At 37.1% G+C, this 24513-nt stretch overlaps 1 protein-coding gene across 2 annotated transcripts; it reads right to left on the bottom strand.

Moving 5' to 3' along the window:
• Positions 1-175: 175 nt before the first annotated feature.
• Positions 176-3276, bottom strand: wdr45 (WD repeat domain 45). Of its 2 annotated transcripts, none has more exons than XM_079448106.1 (11): positions 3199-3276; positions 2914-3030; positions 2619-2693; positions 2414-2518; positions 2177-2282; positions 1993-2087; positions 1807-1886; positions 1491-1699; positions 1301-1402; positions 1065-1210; positions 176-969 (listed from the first exon to the last, which is right to left on the bottom strand). In XM_079448106.1, the coding sequence occupies exons 2-11, from the start codon at positions 2960-2962 to the stop codon at positions 860-862; spliced, it is 1077 nt and encodes a 358-aa protein (XP_079304232.1). In that variant the 5' UTR covers positions 2963-3030; positions 3199-3276; the 3' UTR covers positions 176-859. The 2 variants fall into 2 exon arrangements, with proteins under 2 accessions (XP_079304232.1, XP_079304233.1); XM_079448107.1 differs by having other exon boundaries at positions 564-969; positions 3204-3271.
• Between the last annotated feature and the right edge of the window lie 21237 nt (positions 3277-24513).

Below are 24513 nucleotides of genomic sequence, written 5' to 3'. Positions count from 1 at the left end.
ATACGGCTTGTATTTATAATAAACGCGTCTGCTTTTAAATAACTTTTAATTGAATAATAGTCTGCAATTAATATATATTTATATAATTATTATTATATTTGTTACAACAGCCGTAAGGTATCAGGGGAACTCTTATTTTGTCTAGTCACGTGTTTGTCTGTCTGCCTGTATAGTAGGCTTTATCAAAATTTACACTTTTTAGTGTGCATCATATCCAGCGCATTTTTCATAGTTCTGACAGAATTATACGTGTTTAGTTTTCTCAATAAATGCAAATAATTTAAAACAACATATAATCTGATAATGTAATAAACACATTTGTGTTAAGCTAACTCATTCTAAATGGTCTAACCATCTGCATTTTTTACTCATAACATCTGCTCATAATAAATCCTAATCTTGGTATTATATCTCTACAGATTTAAGGGTGCAGTGTTAACAAACACGTTACCCATTTGTTATATTAAACGTTGCATTTTTAATGCATCTAAAATACAGCCCAAAGCAAAAACCCAGCTCCATGAGCTCTACCTCAAAAGATTGTACTGATGAAATCAATCTTTACAAATTAAATTCCTTCAATTCTGTCCTTCTACACAAACATCACATTATCAGTGCAAAGAATGATGGAAAATCAAAGGTTCAAAAGTCATACATTTTTAAAGACGATGAAATAATCACAGTCCTTGGAATTCTACATGGTTGATAAGATTTATAAGAAATTTATAAGACATTTTTTCACTTTACACAGACAGCTTATGTACATTTGATTATATAAACCAGTTACATAAACTCAAGAAGAACAAGCAGAGGACGATTACATTGAGTTTAGCTACAGATCAATCAAAGATCTCCAGCTTTAGAAATCATCATCGTCACAAATGTCCAGATACACATCAAAAGCCTCACGATTGCAGTTTCCATCAGGGGTGAAGACGTACTTGTGGAATGTCCCATCAACACATATGGCTTTGAAAAGAAACAAGAAACATGGCGTGTCAGCAAAGTTTTAGCTTAATCTTATAGACAGAAATTCTCTTTAAGTCTAAATAAAATGCCCATACCGATGACTGAGTTGACATTTTTCGAAGTGTTTTTCCCAAAGGCACAGATACAAGCACATTCGGCTGGCACTGTGAAATTAGCCAGAGACCACTGACTGTCCACGTACTGCCCGATGACGGGGCCAACCTTTCCTACACGTGCCAAGCTAATAAAAGAAAAAGTCACGTATGATTGCAACAAGTGCAAAGTATATCACTCACATGACCAACTGAGAATGTTTTTATCAAAGTCTTACGCAGAGCGACGGTTCAGTTTGGTGTCTTTTAGAGCGAATATGTGCACAGTTCCCTTGTCACTTGATGCACAAAGGAAGGATGAGTCGTGGCTGAAATTTATGCTGGAAAAGATTACGTATTTATAACCAACAACTAATGGAACAGAGCTTTGTTGTATGTATATTGTGTATTGTAGAGACAGGTCAATACCAGTAGAGTGTTGCAGGGTCAGTCCCTCGTCGGAGTTCCACTAGTTTATCTCGAGTCGTGGTGTCAAACAGACGAATCAGAGTGCCCTTCCTAGATGCGGAGGCTACCACACTGCCAGGCTGGTTCAGTGCCAGGCAGGCGATCTCACTCTGATGGGCGTTGATGGTGAACGGAGCTGAAGATGTTCCAGGTTTTGTGTTGGAAAGTTCCTGTCAAAGAATAACAAACTGTTTTAAATCTATAGATCATAAAACAGTGTCAGCTTTAATATTTACAAGTAATCTTCATTTGTTTGTTCAATCCCAGTACATCTTACCACTAACTGTAGACTGCCACATTTATGTCCTGGGAAAACCAGCAACTGCTTTTCAAAACTAGGGCAAAGGTCACACAAACCTACAAGACCAGACATTTGAGTCACCTTATGTACAAAAAACAAAAAAATACAGTTCTGATATGTGTGTACATATTCTAAAATACAGCTTTACAATCGTTACAGTACCTTTGGGGTTATCCCGAGTGTCAAACTCAAAGAGCTTGACAGGGTTGTCTGGGAAACTATAAACATAGATCCTATTTTTCAACACAATGATGAGTCTTCACATATAAGGACAAAAGAGGAATGAGACATTAACAAACAGCACATTAAAATCAAATCAATCACAGGACCCTCCTTATGGTCTTACTTGTCATGTCTCATACGCACGGCCAGCACTGGTTTGGTGAACGTGAACTCAAGCACAAGTTTGTCTTTGGGGTCTCGCACTTCCCGAGCATCGTCCCATATTAATACTGGCAAAAACAGAATGAAAGCTTCACTTATGTTGAAAATATTTGAACCTCAAACAGTTCAAATGAAAGAAATTATTTAAGGATTCTCTATTGTAAACTTATTTGATTATAGGCGTGGTGTCACAACATACCTGAGATGTCAGAGAATTTAGGATTGACTCCGCCTCCAACAACTGCCAGTAAATTCGATCGATGAAGCATTGAACACGAGGCAATGCTGCCCACCTGCTCATGGTCTATAACCAATTAAATTGGAAAGAAAATGCAGGAAGAAACAATAAACATTTACAGATAACTCACCATGCGTGCGTTTTTCATATGATAAAATCTTCTTACCTAAATGCCCCTTTTCCATTAGAGGTTCCACATTATAAATGCGAACACCTGTCTCCATGGCACAGCAGAAACAACCTAAAAGACAAGTAAAAGATATAGTATAAGAAAACAATATATGATTAAGTTTACAACTACCAACAACTAACCTGCTCTCTAAAATCTGTCATTTAATATAACTGACCAGGCAATGAGTAGCTTTGTCATCTAAACATATTATTATATCAAACCCATATATAATCTACATCAACAATTATATTCAAGGATGTGTAATGGAAGAAATGTGTTTTAAACTTACTCTGGTCCTGGTTGAACTGCAGACTGTTGACTCCTCTCTGCTGGGCCATGATGTCAGAGAGGACTTTTACAGGTTTTCTTTAATCTTCAGATGTTAGATGGTCCAGATCAGATCATCCTGAAGGCAAAAGGCACCAGTTCAACACTTAGAAAAGACACGTGTAATAATGGCAAATATTAAACGATGTAACAACAACTTGGATCGTATTATTAACAAAACCGCATTATTGGTATGTTCCACCTACGATCAAGCTCTAAATAATGATGTTTAATATGAATTTGATACCTCACATTAGGCAATAACAGCAGAGGTGTCAGACGGTCTTGTTGTTATTGTCGCTGCGCTCTTCGTGTATTGTGACACGCAGGAGTTAAACAGCATTACTGCCACCTGACGCCGCGGTGCAGAATTACACACACCAGCGATTACCAAATAAAGGTTCATTTTCTGCTATGTTTTTCATACAGTTGAAGCCATCACAGATTTCTGATAAAGAATCAGGTTTCTTCACGTAATACTATATATATATATATATATATATATATATATTCATAAGCTTTATAGTGAACGCAAATAACAAACATGTAATTTACTTTCTTTCCAGCAGATGGCACCATGTGTCTATTTGTTCAGCGCTCATTCATTTACGTAATAAGTAACATTATCTGAAATTACGGCTCATAATATATGATGTTTAAATGTTTGTGATTTTATTGTTAAGAATATTGATAGAGATTTTGTTTCATTTTGGAAACATATACTTCTGGGTGTTTTGGGGAGTACTAGCAGTTGTTTTAACCTTAATAATTCGATCCTTTTGTTAGGAAAATGTCATTTACACAGATGTACATTTTCTGGAAGAAGACCCTGTTTTATTTCCTTAAAATAAGTAAATAAATGGAGCTTTATGTTAATTCGATTCGATTTCCTTTGAAAAGAAAGGCACTGATACTTAAAACATTTGTGATTTCTTTAATATCCTAACGTCCCTGTTTGTTTATGTCTATGTTTTGATATTATCGTCATCATCATATAAAATATATAATGTATAGTTTGTTAATAAGTGGCCCGTCTTAAATGACATAATTTAGGAAGAAGTGGGGTCAAAAGAAGAGTAAGGCCTACAGTCAGATTGTACTAATGCAGCTTTTGTTGAAAGGATTTTACAGATGCAAACTTAAAGCTTTTTACTAGATTTAAAACACATTAATCACCAGTCAGATGTTTAGCAAACACATCTACATACTTACATTCATTTATTTTACATTAAGTTCTCTTGTGATGTCTGCTTAAGGGATCGATATGATATATGAGAACTTTTATGTTGTGATTGTATAAATACTGTTATATATTCATTACACAGGAACATGTCTATTTTTTAATGCAACTCCGTGGCTCTCAGATTTGATTTCCAGGCACACAAAGAAGTCTTTAAATGACAAGAACATTTATTTTCTCATCTTTTTGAATTTTTAGATCTTTAAATGCTCCCTGAACGCTCCGTACTCCGTAAATGTAGAGCTGAGGCATGAAAACCCAATGGCATACGACCTGTGTTTTAGCTGTTTATTTGTGGTTTAATAGATGTGACTAAAAAACTTGATTTCATTGAGTATAAATTGAAAATAAAGTAATTGTTGTTTTCTGTTAGGTCACAAGTATCTAAAGCACAATGGGAAACTAATAACTTTGATGATGATATCTCAATGCCTCCAGATGATTTTCTTGGTGATCATATCATGTGAGTCCAAGGTTAATAAATTGGTTCTTGCTTTGAACAAACATTCACTCTTATGTGTCTCTTCACAATTTCCATCTCAAATTTGATTCAGACAAAGAGCCCAGGGTAAAATAAAAATGATATAAAAAGATGTTCCTGACATTAACATTCCCGAGAGACCCTTTAGATGTAGACATTGAAACTCCTTGTGATAATGCCTGTAGATGGCATTGTAGAGATCCCCTCAAATAATTCTCACAAATGAAAGTTTCAGAAGAGATCTTCACTTTGTCCACAATGTCACAAGCTGAGTTGGGATTTGCAGAGTCTGCAATCAAAATTCAATATTATTGAAGATCTCAATATGAACACACATATTCACATCGACTAAGTACATTAAAAAAGAATCTGTCTTTTTACATCCTGTGCTTCAAGAAATGATTAAATTTGTTTCCATTACTCTTTTTTTCTGTCCGCTTTAAATGTTTGTCCTGTCTAGACAGATTTCTGGATGAATCCCAGCGAGGGATAAACAGAGATCTGACCAGAAGCAGCTATTGTTCTAATGTACGTTTACATACAGAGTCGCAATAGGAAATTTGGACAGTTATGTAGATACACCAAAGGCATTCATCACACTGCTCACATTTGCACATAATACACTGTCTTACATGCACAGTATATCCTTATCATCTGTGAAGCCTTGGCCACAAATGGCTAAAAACCTGTTTTACAGAAATACCATGTTAAAATATTATCGCTGTGCCATCACCTGTTTTGTTTTTTACAGATTTTCCTGTTTATACAGCATAAATATCTGACACATAATATGTAAACAAGTTAATGAGAAGAAATGAAGAAGCGTGCGCTGTAAAAAAATAAAAGGTTAATACACAACCGTGTGCACAATATGAATATATGCATCATGAAACTTCACATTCAGGCTGAAAGCAGCCACTTTACTGTAGTTATATGGAGTATTCATATAAATGAGTAAGAAGAGTTGGTGAATTACGACTGTATGGGCACCCTGTTTATTTTTATTTATTATCCAGTCATTTTATTAATAGTATTTAGCTTAAATCAAACTATTAAATCAAATCTGTTGCTGTTCCAGGTCATTTTAGGTGAAAGGGCATTCTGGTTCTTAAGATCATTTAAGCTTTTTTGTAACTTTTGGGAGAGCACTAGCATGAACTTAAGGCCAAAAGCCACAAAACTCCAAATTTGGATTTTGTGAGCACACAGAAATGTGAAGGTTTCTTTATAAACCCATTTTGAAAATCAATAGTTTTCATTTGAAATGACAGTAATAACTGGATGCAGGATGGGATGTGCAAGCAAATCAGTTTGGTGGCCATTGTTCCAGCCCTGAGGGGCGCCTCGGCTCGCTCGATCTGCCGAGATGAAAATAATGTTTAGTACAACGCCGTTTGCACGGGCGCCTGGAGAAATACATCTTTGCTTATTAATCATTTGATTCCAGCAAGACAGGGACGTCCAAACAAAAACACTGAAATGAATCATTCACCATGAGTCGGAACATAAACGTTGGTGATGTGCAAAGTTCTTCTTTCCTATTGTAGTTACATTTTCAATAATTGGATAGTAATCATGTGAGATGACCAATGGCTTTGTTTGTCATGTCGTTTTTAGTTGATAACTTGATGTTTGTTCAAAGAAAGAAGCACCGACTAGAGAACTATTTTAAATGTGACAACAAGTATGATGAACAAATGTTATCAGTCTCTGTCTTCCTAAGCAGATCAAATCTGCATATCTGCAAGGGCATATACAAATTTGTTTCCAATAATGCTTATTCTACAGGAACAGATATTCCTTTTCTACAAATGATCTGCCACATAACTTGTAGAATAATAAACAAATGAAGCCGCTTTCTATAAAAAATTATATTAAAAACATCTGTCTTCTCTGACTTCCTTGTACTACAAGAGAATATATTGTGAAAAATGTCTCAATGGGTTTGTGTCCATGAAACGGATGTCAATGGTGTTCAGTTGTTGTTTGGTTTTCAACGTTCTTTAAAGCATCTTCTTTTGTCTTCTGCAAAAGAATGAAAGTCGTGGAGGTTTGAAATGACGTGTGCATGACGTGAGTGATGAAGGAACGATCAACAATAATTTCTCCGGCATAAATTTAGGCTTGTGTTCTCAGAAATAAGTCTCTGCATGATCCTTAGTGGCAAATCGTGTCTTTAAAATTACCTTATTTAAAGTCTTTAGAGATTTTGCTGATTAAGTTGGTGAATTCGTTTAAAGTTGTCAGATGAGATGAATCATTTTGAGCTAAGGAGATAAATCATTTTGAGGAAATGAATGAAAATCTGCCTTCAGATTTTACCAGATGGGAAGAGAAACACTTCATAAAGCAATGTCAAAACAACCAAAACACCAGACTTAATATTCCGGTTTTACAATTGTTATTCACCAACTTCTGTGGAACTTGAGTACAACTGTTCAGTGATGGTATCAGACAGTGACACAACGACCCTTTAACTATACTGAATAATATCACGAAATTTACATGGCGCCCAAAACAATCTTTTGTATTTTATATTTTAATACTTCAAAGAAATAATGATATTAATTAATATGTTCCTTTGCTTTATTTTTCTTTATATATTTTTTACAATCTTCATTTCTTGTGGCAATCGACAGATTTTGCCAATAGCGCTTCATTTGTATTGAAACCGTAACATTCATTTCCAATTGCCAGCAGAAATCTCCTTGTACAGATAATTATCATAAAGTGCACCCTCGTCACATTTTCTTCAAAATATCACATAGATTATCAGCTGATATTACAACAGCTCACATTTGCAGCTACTGTCGTGATCGATTAAAGCAAAACAAAGCACAAAACATCCGAGACCACCAACGAAGGGTCTTTCTTTGTCTCCGCACTATTAACACGTCCTCACCCCGTCTGCTTATATCAGTCTAATTCTGCTCTTCACTTTCAAGATTAGATCCCATGGAACCACAAATTGATGAGAGTTTTTCTCAGAGGGCCGAAACTTTATGTGGGAATCAGAGGCCGGGAGGGTGTAGTTGAACATACACCCCACAGGAAATCACTCAGATCCTGATGAGAGAGAGAGAGAGAGAGAGAGAGAGAGAGAGACGGAGGGATGATTTTGTGCAGTAATACATAAATATATTGCAATGGACAAACTGACATTTCTGTGTATATGAGCAAACATGGTGAGATATCTTTGTTAAAGCATGGGATTATAAAATATGCAAAAATAAGGACTATTAAATATGAAGTTGTACCCGGGGTTTCATGTCACATTTCACTCTGGTAAACAGTTAGTTCACGTTTGAAAGTTATGTGCATATCTTGAAGTCTCGGTTACAAAACCCTCCACTTTTATTAAAGCCTTGATATTACAAACTCTTGAATTGAATGTATGTGTTCGAGTGGTTTCCAGTGGAAAACACTGTTTATCTAGTGCCCCCTGGTTATTTCAGTATGATGTCCTTGTTTTAAAGTAACGTTTATGCAAAGCGGTTGACTCGGAGCACGTTTAACACAATGATATTTTTTCATATGTATTTTTCCACTTTGAAAAAGCACTTTGAATAAATGCTGTCACAGCCAGGTCACATTTTTATTCAAATCCGCTTTCAAGTAGCGCTCTACATCAAAATCCGGCAACTCTCCTTTTTCAAGTATCATTTTGGCGGAGGGTGCAAACTCTTAGATGTATCAGTTTCAAGTTGTATGAATTTGGATTAGTCACGATATTACACAAGTTAGAGGAATTTTTAGGCACAACTAAAAACCCTTACATAAACTTACCTATAATTCCTTCCTGTAAAGTTATGGCCAAGCATGGCGGTTATAGCACTGATGGGATGAGTCAATTCCCCCAGATACTTATTTAGTAGAGAATAATTCAATGATAGAAATTGGCCCTCATTGTGCATTCTTGATATGATACAGTATATGGCACTCAAATGTTCCCCATCTGCTTTGAAGGAACTCGATGATAGTTCATCTGAAATTAGACTTGAAAGCAGTTTTTTAATATTGCTTTGAAATCTGGTCTTGTGACAGTGGAGCCTTCTGTTGACATCAGATGTTTCAACGAATCTCAAAACACTTAACTGTGGACAATGAGGTCTAAAGATCAATGGCTTGCATTAGATCATGCCATTTAAACATGCTGTGTGGTCACGTTTAACTTAACTTATAAAAATGTGTCAAGAATGACAATTAATTATGATTTTACAGCACTTAAATATCTTGGATAATTATAATTTAGATAAAGAGTCTGCTTTATGAATAAATGTAAACTAGACTTTCACATATCAAGGACAAATTATGTGTTAAGGTGAAGCGATAAACCAAGCAGGAAGGAGATCCAAGTGCAAAAAAATATATATTCATGTATAATTTTAAATAAATACATCTACAATGGATAACCGAAACACATGGTCTTAAATACACTGGGTACAAGAAACACCTGACACTAATAAACACAAAACCAAATGGGAGCAAGGACTAGAAAAAGTACAACCCAAGACTTGAAACAGGAACTAAGAAATATAAAAAATACGGCACAAACACAAAACAGATTGTGACATTATGTAATATTATTCAAATAATATCTTTGGTATGAAGCTGTCCTATAGACAGAATAAAAGTTTGTGTCTACGTAATATATGTGTACTCTGCATAATAATTTTGTATTTTTAAACGCATACACATGTTACATAACATGTACCTGTATACGTTTAAGAAAAATAGAAAATAGAAAAATGTATATAAAGTTCATATAAAGTTTTTATTTTATTGTTATATATACATTTAAAAACTTCCTAAATATATAATCATGTATGTTTTGTGTTTATAAATACAAAATGAATATGCAAAGTACATAGACATATATTGTAAACACAGACTTAATCGCGATGAATTGCTTGAAAGCCCTTTATGGTGTTTATGGTACTTCAATTAATTGAAGTAAATAAAAAGATAACTTCATTTTAGCTCTTTTTGTAGGTGTGAAAAAATCTCATTTTGATCCTACATTTTAAACAGACTTTATTTTGTGTTTTCTAAATTTGTGCAGACTGTATTAAATAAACTCTTCTTCAAAAAGCTGTTTTTATTTCAGTTGAGCTGCAGAGTGCTTCTACATAACGTGAAATTGTCTGATAGTGTGGGAACATGCTGTTGTGTTTGTTAAAACGAGGAACAAGTTCTGCCCTCGTTTCTCATCCAGCACGCTGCCGTCCAAACAAGAAAGAGACGTTATCTGAAGAATTTGTGCTCGCAGCTTAAACCAATAGAAAACATGCCATCAGCATGAGGAAAACATGTCATGATTATGTACATGGGACAGTCCTGAAGACAGAAACCTTATGTTGGTTCAAACCCAGAATCACAATATAACAATGTCATAAAAGAGAAGAAGATTTGTGAGTGCTTGATCCGGATGAATGTCTGAAGATCTGCTGCTTCTATGTGATTGTGTTTACCTTTCAAAAACATTGTGTAAACATTTTAAATGTGAATTATTCAGGTTAACACAGAAGCCACAGTAGATATTGAGTTGCACAATATTAAACCCAGTGGTGTGACAGAACTCGTCAGTATATGTGGGGCTGTTTTCCACGGCCGTGTTGTAGCTGACCGCCACTCCAGATTTGCATTGATCTTATTAAAATTTTAATATTTAATAGCAGCCGATAATCTTTTTAAAATGAACATAAATCAATAAAGGATGTAGTTTTGTGGCCAGTCCCGATTCCCACATGCTCCTCTTTATTTAATTATACATTTTTGCATTTTTATTAAAACAGAAAGGAACATTATATTTCGTTATTAATAAAAATATATTATTGTGAAGAGAAGAATGGTGCCGGAACACGATTGGATCCTATGATTCCTGCACTTCCACCATCGCTCAATGTGCAAAAAGTGCAACAAAAATATTATCTTATCTCGAATTCTCTTCGCTCCTGTCAAGATCGCTCTAATTGTTAAAAGTTGCCAGAGGAGCAGTTTCTCAGTGAGCCGTGCCGAAGACTCGCTGTGAAATGATCATCTCTTAATGTTATGCAGGTCAGGGTCGTACCGAGGTATTTAACATGGAGCAGATTACCGGTTCGGTAAAGGTTGTTAACCTTTGCGGGTCGTCCTTGCATGCGAGGGCAGGCGAGTTGAGACCCCTGCAGCACGCCATCTGAATACATAAATAAATGACAGCACACATCAGGATCTCATACTTGAGCTTTTTATAGAGTCAAACAGAAGTTCACGCAATGCTGCTAGCTTTGAAAAGACGCAGATCTGATGTTAGAACAGTTTAACATGAAATACTGTAACCAACATGCTAAAGGGGCTTTGATGATGTTTGTTATTGCATCTTTGAATTGACTTGTATTGACTGCTCTAACGTTGTTCCAATGTGTTATATTTTGGAGGATCCATTGACAGAAATGCACTATAATATACATAACTATGACTTCAGAGGTGTATAGGTGTATACAGCATAATGAAGATTTTTTATAAAATATGTATTTATTACCTTAGAAGAAGCAAGTTCTAGCTACATAATTTAGTGTCTAATTTACACTAAAAACTACAAAGGACTACAAAACTTGGCCCAGAACAGGAAGGAACAGAAATGTTCACCAACACAGGGGAAACACGGATTGGGATGGTGCAGAAATTTTAAAGGAGTGTTCTAACACGGTCAACATTCAGCTCATACTTATGCAGACGTGAAAGAACCAGTTAAGAGGATCTATGGACACGAGGAACACATGCAGTCGGTCACAGCGAGAGCTACATCGGCTCACTTTGAAAATGCAGAGACTGTGTTCTGATCACAACATGGACACCCAAACTCCAGCATTCACAATCTGCACGGAGAACAACCGCGGGCGTTTAATCCAGTCTGCAGACACGAAGAGCAAACAAGCTTATAAACAGAGACAGAAGATGAAACAGAAGGAGAAAACAGAAAGAGATTCAAGTTAATACTGTTTATGGACACACAAGACAGCAGGAAGATGTTAGTTACGTCTAGAATTAATTATAAGAACTTATCACTTCATAGCTCACAAAAATGTACTAATTGTGCATAATTTACTTACAGTACCTTCGTGTCTAACATACGACGAGATGGAGTTCAGGAAGCCCAACTTTCACTATCAACATTTTTATTTTGGGTGAACTGCGCCATTTAACAGATGGTCCCCCCCAAAAAATGTTGTCATCATTTATTCACCCTCATGACACTCAAAACCTGTATATGATTTATTTCTTATGCGGAACACAAAACAAGATATTTTGAGAAATGTCTCAGTGGTTTTGTGTCCATACAATGGAAGTCAACGGGGGCCGATGTTGTTTATACCAACGTTCTTCAAAATATCTTCTTTGTGTTTTGAAGAAGAAAGAAGGTGACGGTGAGTGAATACTGAAAGTATTTTCATCGGGTGAACTATCCCTTTAAGAGTCCCATTGTGAAGTCATCACATCATCATGAGCTTTAACCTGCTCATCTCTCTCAATTTCCCTCACATTTCCAAAACAAACTCTTCACTTCCAGTTCTTCGTTATATATACAGTATATAGGCGTGAACATTGGACCTGATCCGTGTACATCTAAAGCAGCAATTAAAAGAAGCTTTAAAAGGAGTGATTTGGTTTCATAACCTCTGTTGACTACATACCTGTGACACACCGATTTATCATTGGGGGATTTTCCTCCTCCCCGAGCCATTTCGCTCCCACCTCCTGCCGAAGTGCATTTCTCATTTCTTTCTCAATTCCTCCTCCGGCACGTAATCTGCGCTTGACGGATTCCTTCCATTTCTTTTTCATTAGCCAAACTCTTTTCCCGAGATCATTATCTTGACAAACACGCCACCCGTAAAAATAACAGTCTATCTGACGATGCTCATAATGACACGCCGCTTTAAACCGGCTGCTTAACAATCCCACAACACGATCAACTGAAATATGGATTGAATGCTAAAAACACGTTTCAAAAGAATTTTTCAAGCCTTTAATAAAGTGCATCGTCGAGAATGGCGAGAGAATCTGATGAGATCTGATGGCCTGGGTCTCCAAAGAGGCCTGCGCTGATTGACCATCAAACGTCAATGATTGATTAAGCTCAATTACCTTCTTTTCTCTGAAGACCGTCTCAGCTATCTTCAAAGATGAGATCAGGAACAAATGCGTGATCTGGGGAGCCAATTAAAGAACGCAGCGCAGCGTGAGACCTCCAGAACCTGATTGTCTGTACTCTGAAATCAAAGACCCCTGGTGTCCCGGGCCAAGCCCCATCTTTCACAGCTTCAATACAACATCTGATTGCCCCAGACGACTGCTCTTGGATGGGATGTTTGCGTGCAGCAGAGTTATAAAGAACTGAAGGGGTATATCTGATGATTCGGGACTTTCGGGTCAAGGTGCGAGGTTCTGTGCACCAGATCCAGTTGTTGCATTTGTGTTTAGCTGCAGTGCACAACAAGTCACAATGTTGTAATACATTATAAGAATCTACGCTGTCGCCATGACAACACACCTCCGTTCTATTATTTGACCAATTAATCTGTAACCCTTCTGCAAGGATCAACTTTTTAGATTTCTGTGTATATTTATCATATTTTATTTTTATGTATGTATTATGTATTTTAAGCATTTTTTATTGGTTATTGACAGTTTTTACATCACAGATTACAAATCACAGATGAGATATCTTTATCTTAATTCTTTCTTAATTCTTTCACACATTAAAAACATTAAATTGAGAGTAACGGAAGTCTAAACTGCGTCTCGGATATTTCTCCTCTGAAATGAAAAAATCTAAAATCTCACAAAATCTCAACAACGTCTCAAACTGAGCTCATTTTTGTCAAGACCGCAATCAAAGGTCAATCTCAAATAAACAGCATTTTTCATCGAATCGACCCAAATCCAGATTATTTTACCTCTGCAATCTACATTCATTGTACTCCTATGTACTTTTCATGGACTTGAACGAGAAACATCTGAGACTAATATACTTTTGATTTGTCATTTCACAGAACCAGTCCACACTTTATACAAATACTGACACCATTCTTTCGAGAGACGAGCTCGTCCCAGTGGCCCAGTCTGTAATCCATTTTTGGATGTCCATCTGAACTCCCAAATACTGTACCAGTACAAACACTAGCTCATATCGAGCAGTCTGCACATGACATTTCGAAACATGTTTAACTCTAAAAGACTTCTGTCTCTCGGTGAGGTTGGAGGCTTTTGGCGAACTTGCTAAAAATCTAGTTATCTTTGTCCCAGGAATATTCCCACAGTGACTAATTACTCTCACCGTCTTTGCTCTGATGTGGCACACCGGTTTCACCAGTGGGAACCAGTGGAGACAGTGATGCCGAAACATGGTGAGATCAAACACGCTGCATGCGACGCTTACTGTATCTGCCTGTGATGTGTAATATACAGACTACCATTCTCTGAAGGCCGTTCTCTCTCTCTCTCTCTCTCTCTCTCTCTCTCTGATTGTGTCCCAGTAAAGTACGTATAGAAGAGAGACTGGGTCTGGTTGTCACATTTTTCACAAGATTATATTTATAGACACACACGTTAAAAGTCCTGGTTAAATCAGGTGAAATTTAAGATTACGTTTTTACAGTGGAAACTTAAATAGCATTACTGGGTTTTAAACTAAATGAAACGCAAAACTATTGTGGAAGCTCAGAAAATGTGCAGGGTAACAATACAAAAATATCATGCACAGTTACAAATAAAACACACAACAATCTTAATCTTAATTATTTGACAAAAAATACTTCTATCACAACAGACTGACCTAAAGCATCAAACAAATACACCGAAGTGTAAAGCTCTACGTTTGGATGCTGTTCAGCTTTATTGAATCACAATGAAAAGGGGTTTTGGGATTTCCTTGGGGATTATTCAGTCTAATTTGAGCTTCACGTGAGACTTAATCTAGAACAGACCTCTCGCATATAAATGATTTCAAACCACACCTGCATTATACGAAAAAACTCAAGCGCACAGTATAAAAGAACGATGATGACGAGAAATGAACACATGTAGGGAATGAGATACTTACTGAACATGAAGATGTCATTATTTACAATACAGTCTTAACAGCTAAATCAAAGAACTGTTCATCTTTGACAAATATTATTATTCACTCGAACGACAGAACATCCAGTCCGTGCCAGTTCAATTCAGGTTAGGGAAATAAAGCCGATATTCTGCAAACCTGATTCAATTTGTCTGTGTGTTGGATATTTTTATGAGGTGCTGTGTTCCCCGCACCCCTCTATCAATGCAGCATGAGTTCAATATCATTCAGCCAATAAACTGCTGTTTCATGCATTGCCAAACCAATAACGCATGTATGAACCAGCACGACAGAACACGACGCACAGCACAGAACTAGAAAAGAAAATACTTTAGTATACTGTAGGTCAGCCGATGTAAAATTACCTTGACCCGCTAGACCAGTACCAACAAAATGCAAGTCAACATATATCCAGATGGTCTTAAATATAAACATAAGGCATTAAAACATTAATCTAACAACGTAATACATTTTAGACATTACATATTTTATATGTACAGTATATATATTCTGTATATGCAAGCACACACGCACATGTTATATATACAATATATATATATACTTTATATGCATGCACACACACACACACACACACACGTTATATATATATAAATATATTTATATATATACTGTCAACCCATTCCCACAGGAATAAGTGTCATCGTCACAAACTTGAATCTGTTAATTCATGTACACGAATATCCCAATTTTGTATCACTCAGCACGACTTTCAATACCCAGACTGCGTGTGTATTTACATTTATATATTTATAACCTGATATCAAAAGAAGTCATACATATTTCAGGATGTGGCTAAGCAACACCTCACTTCACCCCAACCCTAAAATCTCTGCCGCAAAGGCTAATTTTAAAATAAAGTACACATTTCTGAATGAGCAGAGCTGTTACAATAAAACAGCAAGACTACATGAAGAAAGTTATAACTTTCCAAATTTATCATACTGTACAAAAAAAGTAAAACTTTGACCAGGTTATGCAACCTTATCCTGTTTGCTTTTTATTAAGCCTAGAGATGTTCCTGCTGAGGTGTGATGGATTTGTTTTAAAGAGCGTGATGCATATTATATTACAATATTAAATTTGGTTGGTTTTCAATCTAAAAAGCTTTCGAGAACTCTTTGTTCCAGTGGTGTCTGAAACAATATCAATGAGTTGGAGTGATATTTCACAACGGCCATTATAACCGTCTCATAACAATGGCGCAGTAATTTTTTATTATTCTCTCACCGCAGCTGCTTCCTCAAGCACGAATCTGTGAGTGAGGGTGTGCGAGACTACAGCACTGTTCCATAAACTAGTGAGCTGCCTACCTAGATGGCACAGCGGGGTCTCTGAGTTCAGCCTGCAGGTCTCTCTGCCGTTTTTCTCTCTTATCCCAATATTACCAATCCTTGCCCGGTTGGGCACCGGAGAGGCCATGCATTAAAAAAGTCATGGCCGGAAGACATAAATGCGGCATGAGATATAATCGTGTTTTTCCAAGCCTGCACTAAAAGGTCAAAACTTTCAGTTTCATAAACGGGTGACAATATGATGTGTTGCGAGTAAACACACTGGAGTGATTTTATCGAGTGGTAAATATTTGTCCGTTCGGATAAGTGCATTCACTTCAAATTCCAAAACAAGCACACAATAGATATAAAAAAAGTCACAAAAGTGAAGTGGTTATTGTGCAGGTCCTCGGGCCTCTGAAGAGGTTTAGTCATAGAAAAACAGCGGCATCAGTAAATAAAACTGGGTTATGATTTCGCCCACATGCACACTAACAGCAGAGGTGCGAATATGAATATTTTCCTGTCTGAAAAACTCTCGCTCTGCCAAAAACTTACTTGAGAGACAAAAAGTTTATGCCTTCCAGTGTGTTGGAAAAGTTTCACTGCCAGTAATAACTGACAAAGGAACATACTTAATTAGCATATGGAAAGTTGATTTCCCATAATGCACTGCAGTCTTTATTCTTTGGTTAATTCTTGATATTAGTTTGTGTGCAGGCTTTGTTTTAGGGCTTTACAGTGTGTCTTGAAATTATCAAAATAATATGCAAATGTACATATTGCCATGGTTTGCATCACTGAATGTTTTCAATTTATACTTTGCAAAGTTATGTACAGTTGAAGTTTTACACGGTGTCTTTATAAAAACATACACATAGCTGTTTATAGCAAATTATTGGCAAATATAAATAAATATTTCTTAAATATGTATACATATATGTGTATATGTTTATAAATACAAGATTAATATGCACAGCACACAGACAGAAACACAAACGTTTATTCTGGATGCAATTAAACACGATTATTGGTTTGGCTGGTCTAGTTTTGTTACACAAAACTGCAAATATACTAAACTTTTGTGAAAGTTTTTAAAAACAAATCTGCATGTTTTCTCATTTGTACAATTTGTAAAACAATATAAAGTCCAGGCCTTTTATTTGTGCAAAAATCACCTGTTTCCATCAGATATCAGAGCTCAGTTGCACCTGAACCCTTAAAAAACATTTGCGTTTTTCTCATACTAAACAAGTTTGAACGATAGTTTCTCTGTCACACAATCTGTGCCAAAGAGATGCACGAAAAAAGTTGTTGAAAGATAAAACAAAGCTTTATCTTTTTAATAAACCTGCCTACATCTGTATGTCTGATCTTTCAATAACAAAGATACAAATCTTCCGCAAGACACCAAGATACAATCTGTATATTTATATTTTGTCTCTTTTATTTATTTATTTTGGGGCGCTGAGCTATCCTGTTTCACGCAGCAAGGTGAGAATTCAAAATAGATGGTTGCGCGGTTGCAGTCCGCGTCTTGTTTCATACGTAGGGAAATATGAAGAACACCAGAGAGTTGGTGCAGGTTTCTTATGTGTCGTCTATATGGAAATGTACAGCACACACATTCATCTCTGTCACATGTTTCCAATGTGCAGCGCAGGCCAACAGAGCAGCAGAATCAGCGAGATACCAGCAAACTATTCAAGCAAATTCATTTTCAAACATTTAAAGTAGATATCTGAATGTACTGACAGAACGAATATTGCTATGAAAACAGCTCTAACAGAGGGGTCGTCTTTATTAAAAGACTGTCAGCTACACGGTAGCTGCTGAATAGATGTGGAAATTCATTACGGGAGAGGTTTTCTGGTGAATGTTTTATTTCTCTTTGTGCAAAATTTTGCAAGTTTAGCAAATAACGTGTCAGACCAGCCGTACTGGCTTGAATTAAAGCAATGGTTTACTCAAAAACGAAAGAGTCTTGCATGATTTAATCCACCATGTTGTTGAAAACCTGTATATGAGTCTTTCTTCTGTGGAACACAAACAAAGATATTTTGAGAAGTGGTTTTGTGTCCATAGCAACAATGGAAGGCAACGGGTACCAATGTTTCTTGGATACCAACGTTCTTCAGAATATCTTCTCTTTCGTCATGCAGAAGACCGAAAGTCATGACAGTTTTGGAATGACATGGCGGTTGAATGAACTGTCCCTTTAAGATGGAGAAAAATCCAACGTTTGTTGAATTTCGAAAAGGAAATTTGGGTAACACTACATATCATTTGGCAAAACATCTGATTAATGCCTGATTCTTCACTTATGACTAATAAAGCAATGATCTTATATTGAAATGCGTTCTGACAATGACGCCATCTCTCAACATGAATGTTGATCAAGAATCTGAAATTCCATGAGATGGCCTTCAAGCATGTGTGCATTTAGGGGCACTATTATAAACTTAAATTTGAATGCATTGATCACAAACCATAGATGTAAAACAAACTAAACAAAAGTCCCATACAAAAGACCCTCACAGGTCTGTAACCTTCACAACATTCCCGATCTTCATTTATATTCAAGTACAAGCAGACCTGTCCCGATCCCCGCTGCTTTGATGATTGATGCAAAATTTCCTTCTATCCTTTGCTTCCAGATCGATTGAACCCTCTCTGCCTCTTCTCCTTCAAAAGACCCTCACACTCTTGAAAGTCAAGGGAAGCCTACAGCACGGAAAGCTTCCACCAGCGAGCAGGAGATGAGGCGTGCCGCATCATAGTGGCTTCCAAATAATGAGTGATGAACAAATGATTCACAGAAGCCTGATGGCTGTTCTTTCCAAACGCGACGATGTTTTTAACCGAAGACATTCTGTAGGTTTCATTTCAAGATGTCTCATCAGAATGGAAGGACGATATGTCCAGGTCACATTTCTCTTCAAAAAATGTAAAGTTTTTTTGCATTGTCGTATGTAATGGCAATTTAGGCTACCAATTTCTTATCACCGTAATGCATCTGGACATTTAATATTAATCATATTATTCATCCTGTAAATCCCAGATTCTTACCACTGTAATAAATAAAACATATAAGAAGAGGATGCATGTCACATATGCAGTAGCCTACAGTCACATACATATATCCATTAAAATCAGCAATATAAAGACAATATAAAGAAACGTTAAATGGCCAAAACCAAAGAATCAATTACTGTTGAGATGTATTAAAGTAATCCTTAATATACAATAAAATATGAACATTAATTCAATATCAAAGAGATTGTTATATTATAACCAATATAGCTTTGGGCCAGCGCGTGCATACGATGAAACGGTTTATAAAAAGAAAAGAATAGACAAAAGTTGGTCTTTTATGTTAGTCTTAATTATTTTAATGTGATCAGAGAGTAAACGACAGTAAAATGATTAAAAGTAATATGCAAAATTGTGTAAAAACAAGGTAACCATCACACATTGCAGCCACTATTTTACAAGCCAAAGGCAAGATTTTACGTAAGGAATAATGTACAGGCAGCCGGTTGTTATTGCAGAAACAACAACGTGAAGCGGAAGGTCTTGTATCACACTGAAGGGGCTTATTTCGCGATAACAGCCAGCTGGTTGTACATTATCTCGCGTATTACACAGCCACATGAGAAAAAAATTTAAGGTAACTAACGACCTTCAGATGTCACGAACAGGCAATTTGGTTTAATATAATGTCATATATGTTTTCAAAATATGTTTTGCATTTCATTTGTCAAAGAAACCTATCGAAATGCTTTGCTGCATACAGGTTACCGTGTGTTATTTGTTTTGAGAGGTTCTTCTGGGAATAACGTACCTGCAAATATTACGACTGGCCAATCAGAATCAAGCATGCCAACGAGCCGTGTAATAAATACAAATAACATGATATTCATTGCAGAACATACGAGCGGAACGTCGCTTCTCTCCACTGCATCACAAACACAAATTCTCCCGTCCATTCCAACAGGTCCAGAGATAACAGGCCGTAACAAACAGCCCTCGCTCCATCCCACTGCGCGATGAAATTTCTGTCTGCGTGAGATGTGGGGCTCCGCAATTCTCCAGCACTAAATCTATTCACATCCACGGCTGGAAAAACCCCAGACCAATGACACAAGTCATCCGCGGCTGGTCTGACCATGCTGAGCCCTGATGTCAAATGGGATGTGTCATATATACAGTAAGATGATGTTAGTCTCCGTAGACATGCGGTGCATGCCACAGCACATATTGAAGGCTTCAGGTTTTCTCTTTCAAAGCCTGAATAAGAAGAAGAAACTGACATGCCTGCTCTGATTATACTGCGTTACATTACTAAGAGTAAAAACATTGTTTGGATGTTGCTCCTAACATAGTCTTAAAGGTAATAATATATATTTATCAGATCCGCTCTTGAAATATTTGATTATAGTCTGAAATGATCAACATTGATTTTGCAAATTTTCTAAATAAATCATAAAAACTCAATTAAAATAAATTATTTGTGACCAATCTTTACCTAGTTGGTTTCTCATTATTTCTCTTGAAATATCAGACTTCATTTACAGTCTAAGCCCTCAAGTTAAAGCTCAAATGTGTATTTTTTTGGAGGATATATTGATAGAAATGCACTGTTATATAAATAATGTCTTCAGAGGTGTATAGAGACCTTATGCAATGAAGCGTTATTTTTTTATCACCTCACAATGTACATACACGTATACATACGCGGGTCCCCTTACAAGGAATTCACCATGTTGTTTCTACAGGAGCCTTTAGCGGACAAACTGCTCTACAGAGCGTTTCGTAAAAGCGCTATCTCCTTCGGCAGAGAAGCGGAAACGTGACGACATCTTAGTTCTGAATCCGCCACCGTAGTGCTTCGGAATGGAGTGGTGGAGTGAGCCAATGATTGCAATTTGTAACCGCACCGCTAGATGCCGCTAAATTTCACACACTGGACCTATAAGTGTGGTTAACGTATCATACAAAGCAGCAGGAGTTTGATATGGTGTTGTGAGTCATAATTTGGCAGGAGTCATTTTTCGGCACCACATATGGCACCTATGGACCCTAAAGATCGATAAAGGCCATTGCATCATTACAAACCCACAGTTGCCGGAGCTCAGCTGCTGTCTCGGCACAGTAAAGACAGCGGCCGCATCAGTGTGATGGGTCTCATGTCGCCAATCAGATGCTCCGCTCTGTAATTATGCTCATTAAGAGCCGTGAGTCCACAATCTCCCGTTATCCCACAGAGAACAGGGCTCTCATTGCACCTCATTATCATTACGGCTTCTTGTGTTACCGCCTTTGATTTCAATAATATCTCTCGGGGGCCAGGGGCTCAGAGATAAACTGGACATCCTCCGAGACTTCTGCTTATCAGCGGTCCACGTAGAGACAGCTAAATCAACATGTGAAACCTGCCATAAATCATTTTTTTACTGTTTGTAAGACCAAATCATAAAAAGAAGAACACATTTGATGAATTAAATATGTTATGCATCATAATGGATTTAAAAAGGGGAGACGATGTATGTGCTACGGACATGAATGAACACCATCACATAGCTCTTTAGCAATGCACTTAAAACATGTAGCACCTAAGCGACCGCATAGCAACCTGCTGGGAAACACCTAGAAGATGCCAGCATCATTATTTCTGCACCAGTGTTTATAATAGCATCCTTCTCACAGTGCATTTACCCATTTATCCAGTATATATACAAATTCTGGGGAGTAAAGAAAATCCATAGCATTTATTTTACACTTCTCTTTGCCTTAGCACTTTGAGAAAAAAAACACTTTCAAAAGACCTCTCAAGCTAGGAAAATACATCCTGCCTCCTATCTCATTCTGAGCCATCGCTTATAACAGATTTTGTGCAGTTTTTTCTCATCTGAGAGTTTCAGTATTAGAGCAAACCAAACTCAGAGTTCTGATATGAAATCATTTATAATGACGGAGGCGTCTAAATGACAGATGTGATATCATAATTCAACCGCCCAAATTTTCACACGTTAATGATTATGAATGACAGTTCGTGCTTGCTACACTAAATGTGGCCGGTTTTTCCATTTATAGAGCTTAGTAATGTAAAGAAAACATAAGGTTCTGAGTGGTTAGGTCTTTAATTAACATATTATCAAAATCTGATAACAGCACAAAGACTTCATGAAATAGTGGAGCTTAGACAATGACGTTTTGATTTTAGTTATGGGTTGTGGTGCAGTGGAGAGATTTCTGAATTCATCTGGAAGTGAGGGGAATGTGCGAGTCGAGCGCTTGAGACCAAATAGAGATGCTGATGCTGCAGAATCACCTGAGACTAGCAACTGAGATGAAAAAACAGAGTTTCTGATGCTGTTACAGACCAGCTTAGAAAATACCTTGACTACTTTTGTCAGCGTACATCATTGACATCAAACGCGAATGTGACATCACAAAAACATACTGGCCATGTAAATCTGTGACATCACGAGCACACCCACTGTTAAAAAACATTACATTTTAAACAGTGGTAAATTGCTGTAATGTAAATAAATAATCTGAAATTAATTTCTTAATTTATAATAAAAAATAACGTTTTACATTTTTATACCAAACATTGTATTATATGTACAGCCTGTGTTTCAAAATGTTTCCAGTGAATCTGTGACATCACAGACACGTTCAAGGTGACCATGTGAGCACTAAGCAGACACGTGACATCTTAAAAATCCGCTTATAAGCAGCAACAACAAACATCATCATCTATGGAGGGATCTATAGCTCAAGCACTAAATATAGTACAGCTCAAAAAGGCTCAGAAACACCTGGACACATACTTACATTACATAATCTGTGGCCTCTTACAATAATGGTTTGTGAGAAGTGGGCAGAAAAGCTGCCGTTCTGGACAGAGAGAACATGATGCCTTTTTAAGTGTATCTTTACCATACAACAGGAAAAAGGGAAATGGATGGATAATTGGACGTGGTTCCGTATGCTGTTGTGCGCAGACAGAAGCTCACAGAGACGCATTTTGAAACTTATAGTACATAGATACGGAATATGTGCATCTGTGATTCATGAGATGGTTGGATACCTCTCATCAACGGTACAGAGACGGAGACTGAGTTCTGTTTGAGTTATTATATATGAAAATGACCTATTTGTCAGATATGGTGACCCATACCTGAAATGTGCCCTCTGCATATAACCCATCCAGAGAGTCGTGAACACACGTACACCCGGAGCAGTGGGCAGCGCCCGGGGAGAAAGGTACCTTGCTCAAGGGCACCTCAGTCGGTACCCACCGGCCCTGAGAATCAAACCAGCATGAGTCCGACTCTCTAACCATTAGGCCATGAAATAATGTTGTAAGTCGACTGCTGCAGGGAGAAATATCACACCAACTCGCCAGTGCGTCAATGCAACACTCATTTCCATACTGAAATCTGCTAGCACAGAATCTACAGCAACTCAGAGAGAACATATTCAATGTCTCACAAAAAAAGTGTATTCCACCCTTTCCTGAAAGAAAATGGGAATAGTCAAAGCAGAATTTTCCCCACGCGATCCTTGTTTTTCTTTGATTGAACCCGGTCCCTAGACACAAGACATGATACGACCAAAAGCCAAACTGCAAGAGAATACAGAACAGAGTCCCTCGGATATATATGGCGCTGATATGAAAAAAAACAACGCTTCGTAGGCGTAAAACCTGCCAACTTTGATTCATTAAGATCAGAAAGCAAAGGTGTTTGAAAAGGTAAGATGTGTAGGAAGACATGAAGGCAAAAAAAGACTAATGATGTATTATTTTAGCTACAAAATAGAAGCTCTCAAGCAGATGTTACAGAAATCAATTGTGTGTTTCTGTCAAAGCCCTTAACCTGCACTTTCTATCTGTGTTTCGAGAGCCGTGATGAGTAAGCCCCCCACACACACATACAACAGTATTGCTGCTAAATGTCAAAGGATGCATTGATTTAGCTTTTTGAAGTTTTCCGGTGATTACGCTTTCAGAGCGACTATACCACAATCACGGTAAGTGATGCAGTATGGGATGCGGTGACCAGGGGTTAAGGGGTTAGCGCCCTTTCGCATTTCACAATACGGGGACATACTGTATCTGCAAACACAGATTAAAGCGTAGAATCTTTACGATTTATTCGCAAACAAAACAATATACGCAAAGATGTCTCCTTCTACCCCGTCATCTCACTACTTCTTGCTATCAATAAAAACACAGATCCTCAGACCATCATCTAAAGTTATTCTTTATCTCATTTTATGTTATTTTTCATAACTCATGTTGAGAAATGATGAGAGTCGGTGATGGAGAATCAGGTCTGTGTAATTGGCCATCAGTGGAATCTATTTAGAACCAAAACCTCATGTCTATGATCATTCCTATAGAATGACTCTTTGAGCTTTCATTCTCATTG

Source organism: Barbatula barbatula (genome assembly GCF_947034865.1).
Source record: "Barbatula barbatula genome assembly, chromosome: 24".
Lineage (NCBI taxonomy): Eukaryota > Metazoa > Chordata > Actinopteri > Cypriniformes > Nemacheilidae > Barbatula > Barbatula barbatula.
The sequence above is the reverse complement of the archived record's forward strand: the minus strand, read 5'-3'. Positions and strand labels throughout refer to the sequence as shown.

Bases quoted from the DNA above. Each gene is read 5' to 3' on its own strand.
- wdr45 (XM_079448106.1), bottom strand. From the start codon at position 2,962: ATGGCCCAGCAGAGAGGAGTCAACAGTCTGCAGTTCAACCAGGACCAG. The intron at 2,283-2,413 runs GTATGTTGTGAC...TGTTTTTGCCAG, and splicing joins TAAATTCTCTGACATCTCAG to TATTAATATGGGACGATGCT. The intron at 1,887-1,992 runs GTACTGTAACGA...CTGGTCTTGTAG, and splicing joins CACTCGGGATAACCCCAAAG to GTTTGTGTGACCTTTGCCCT.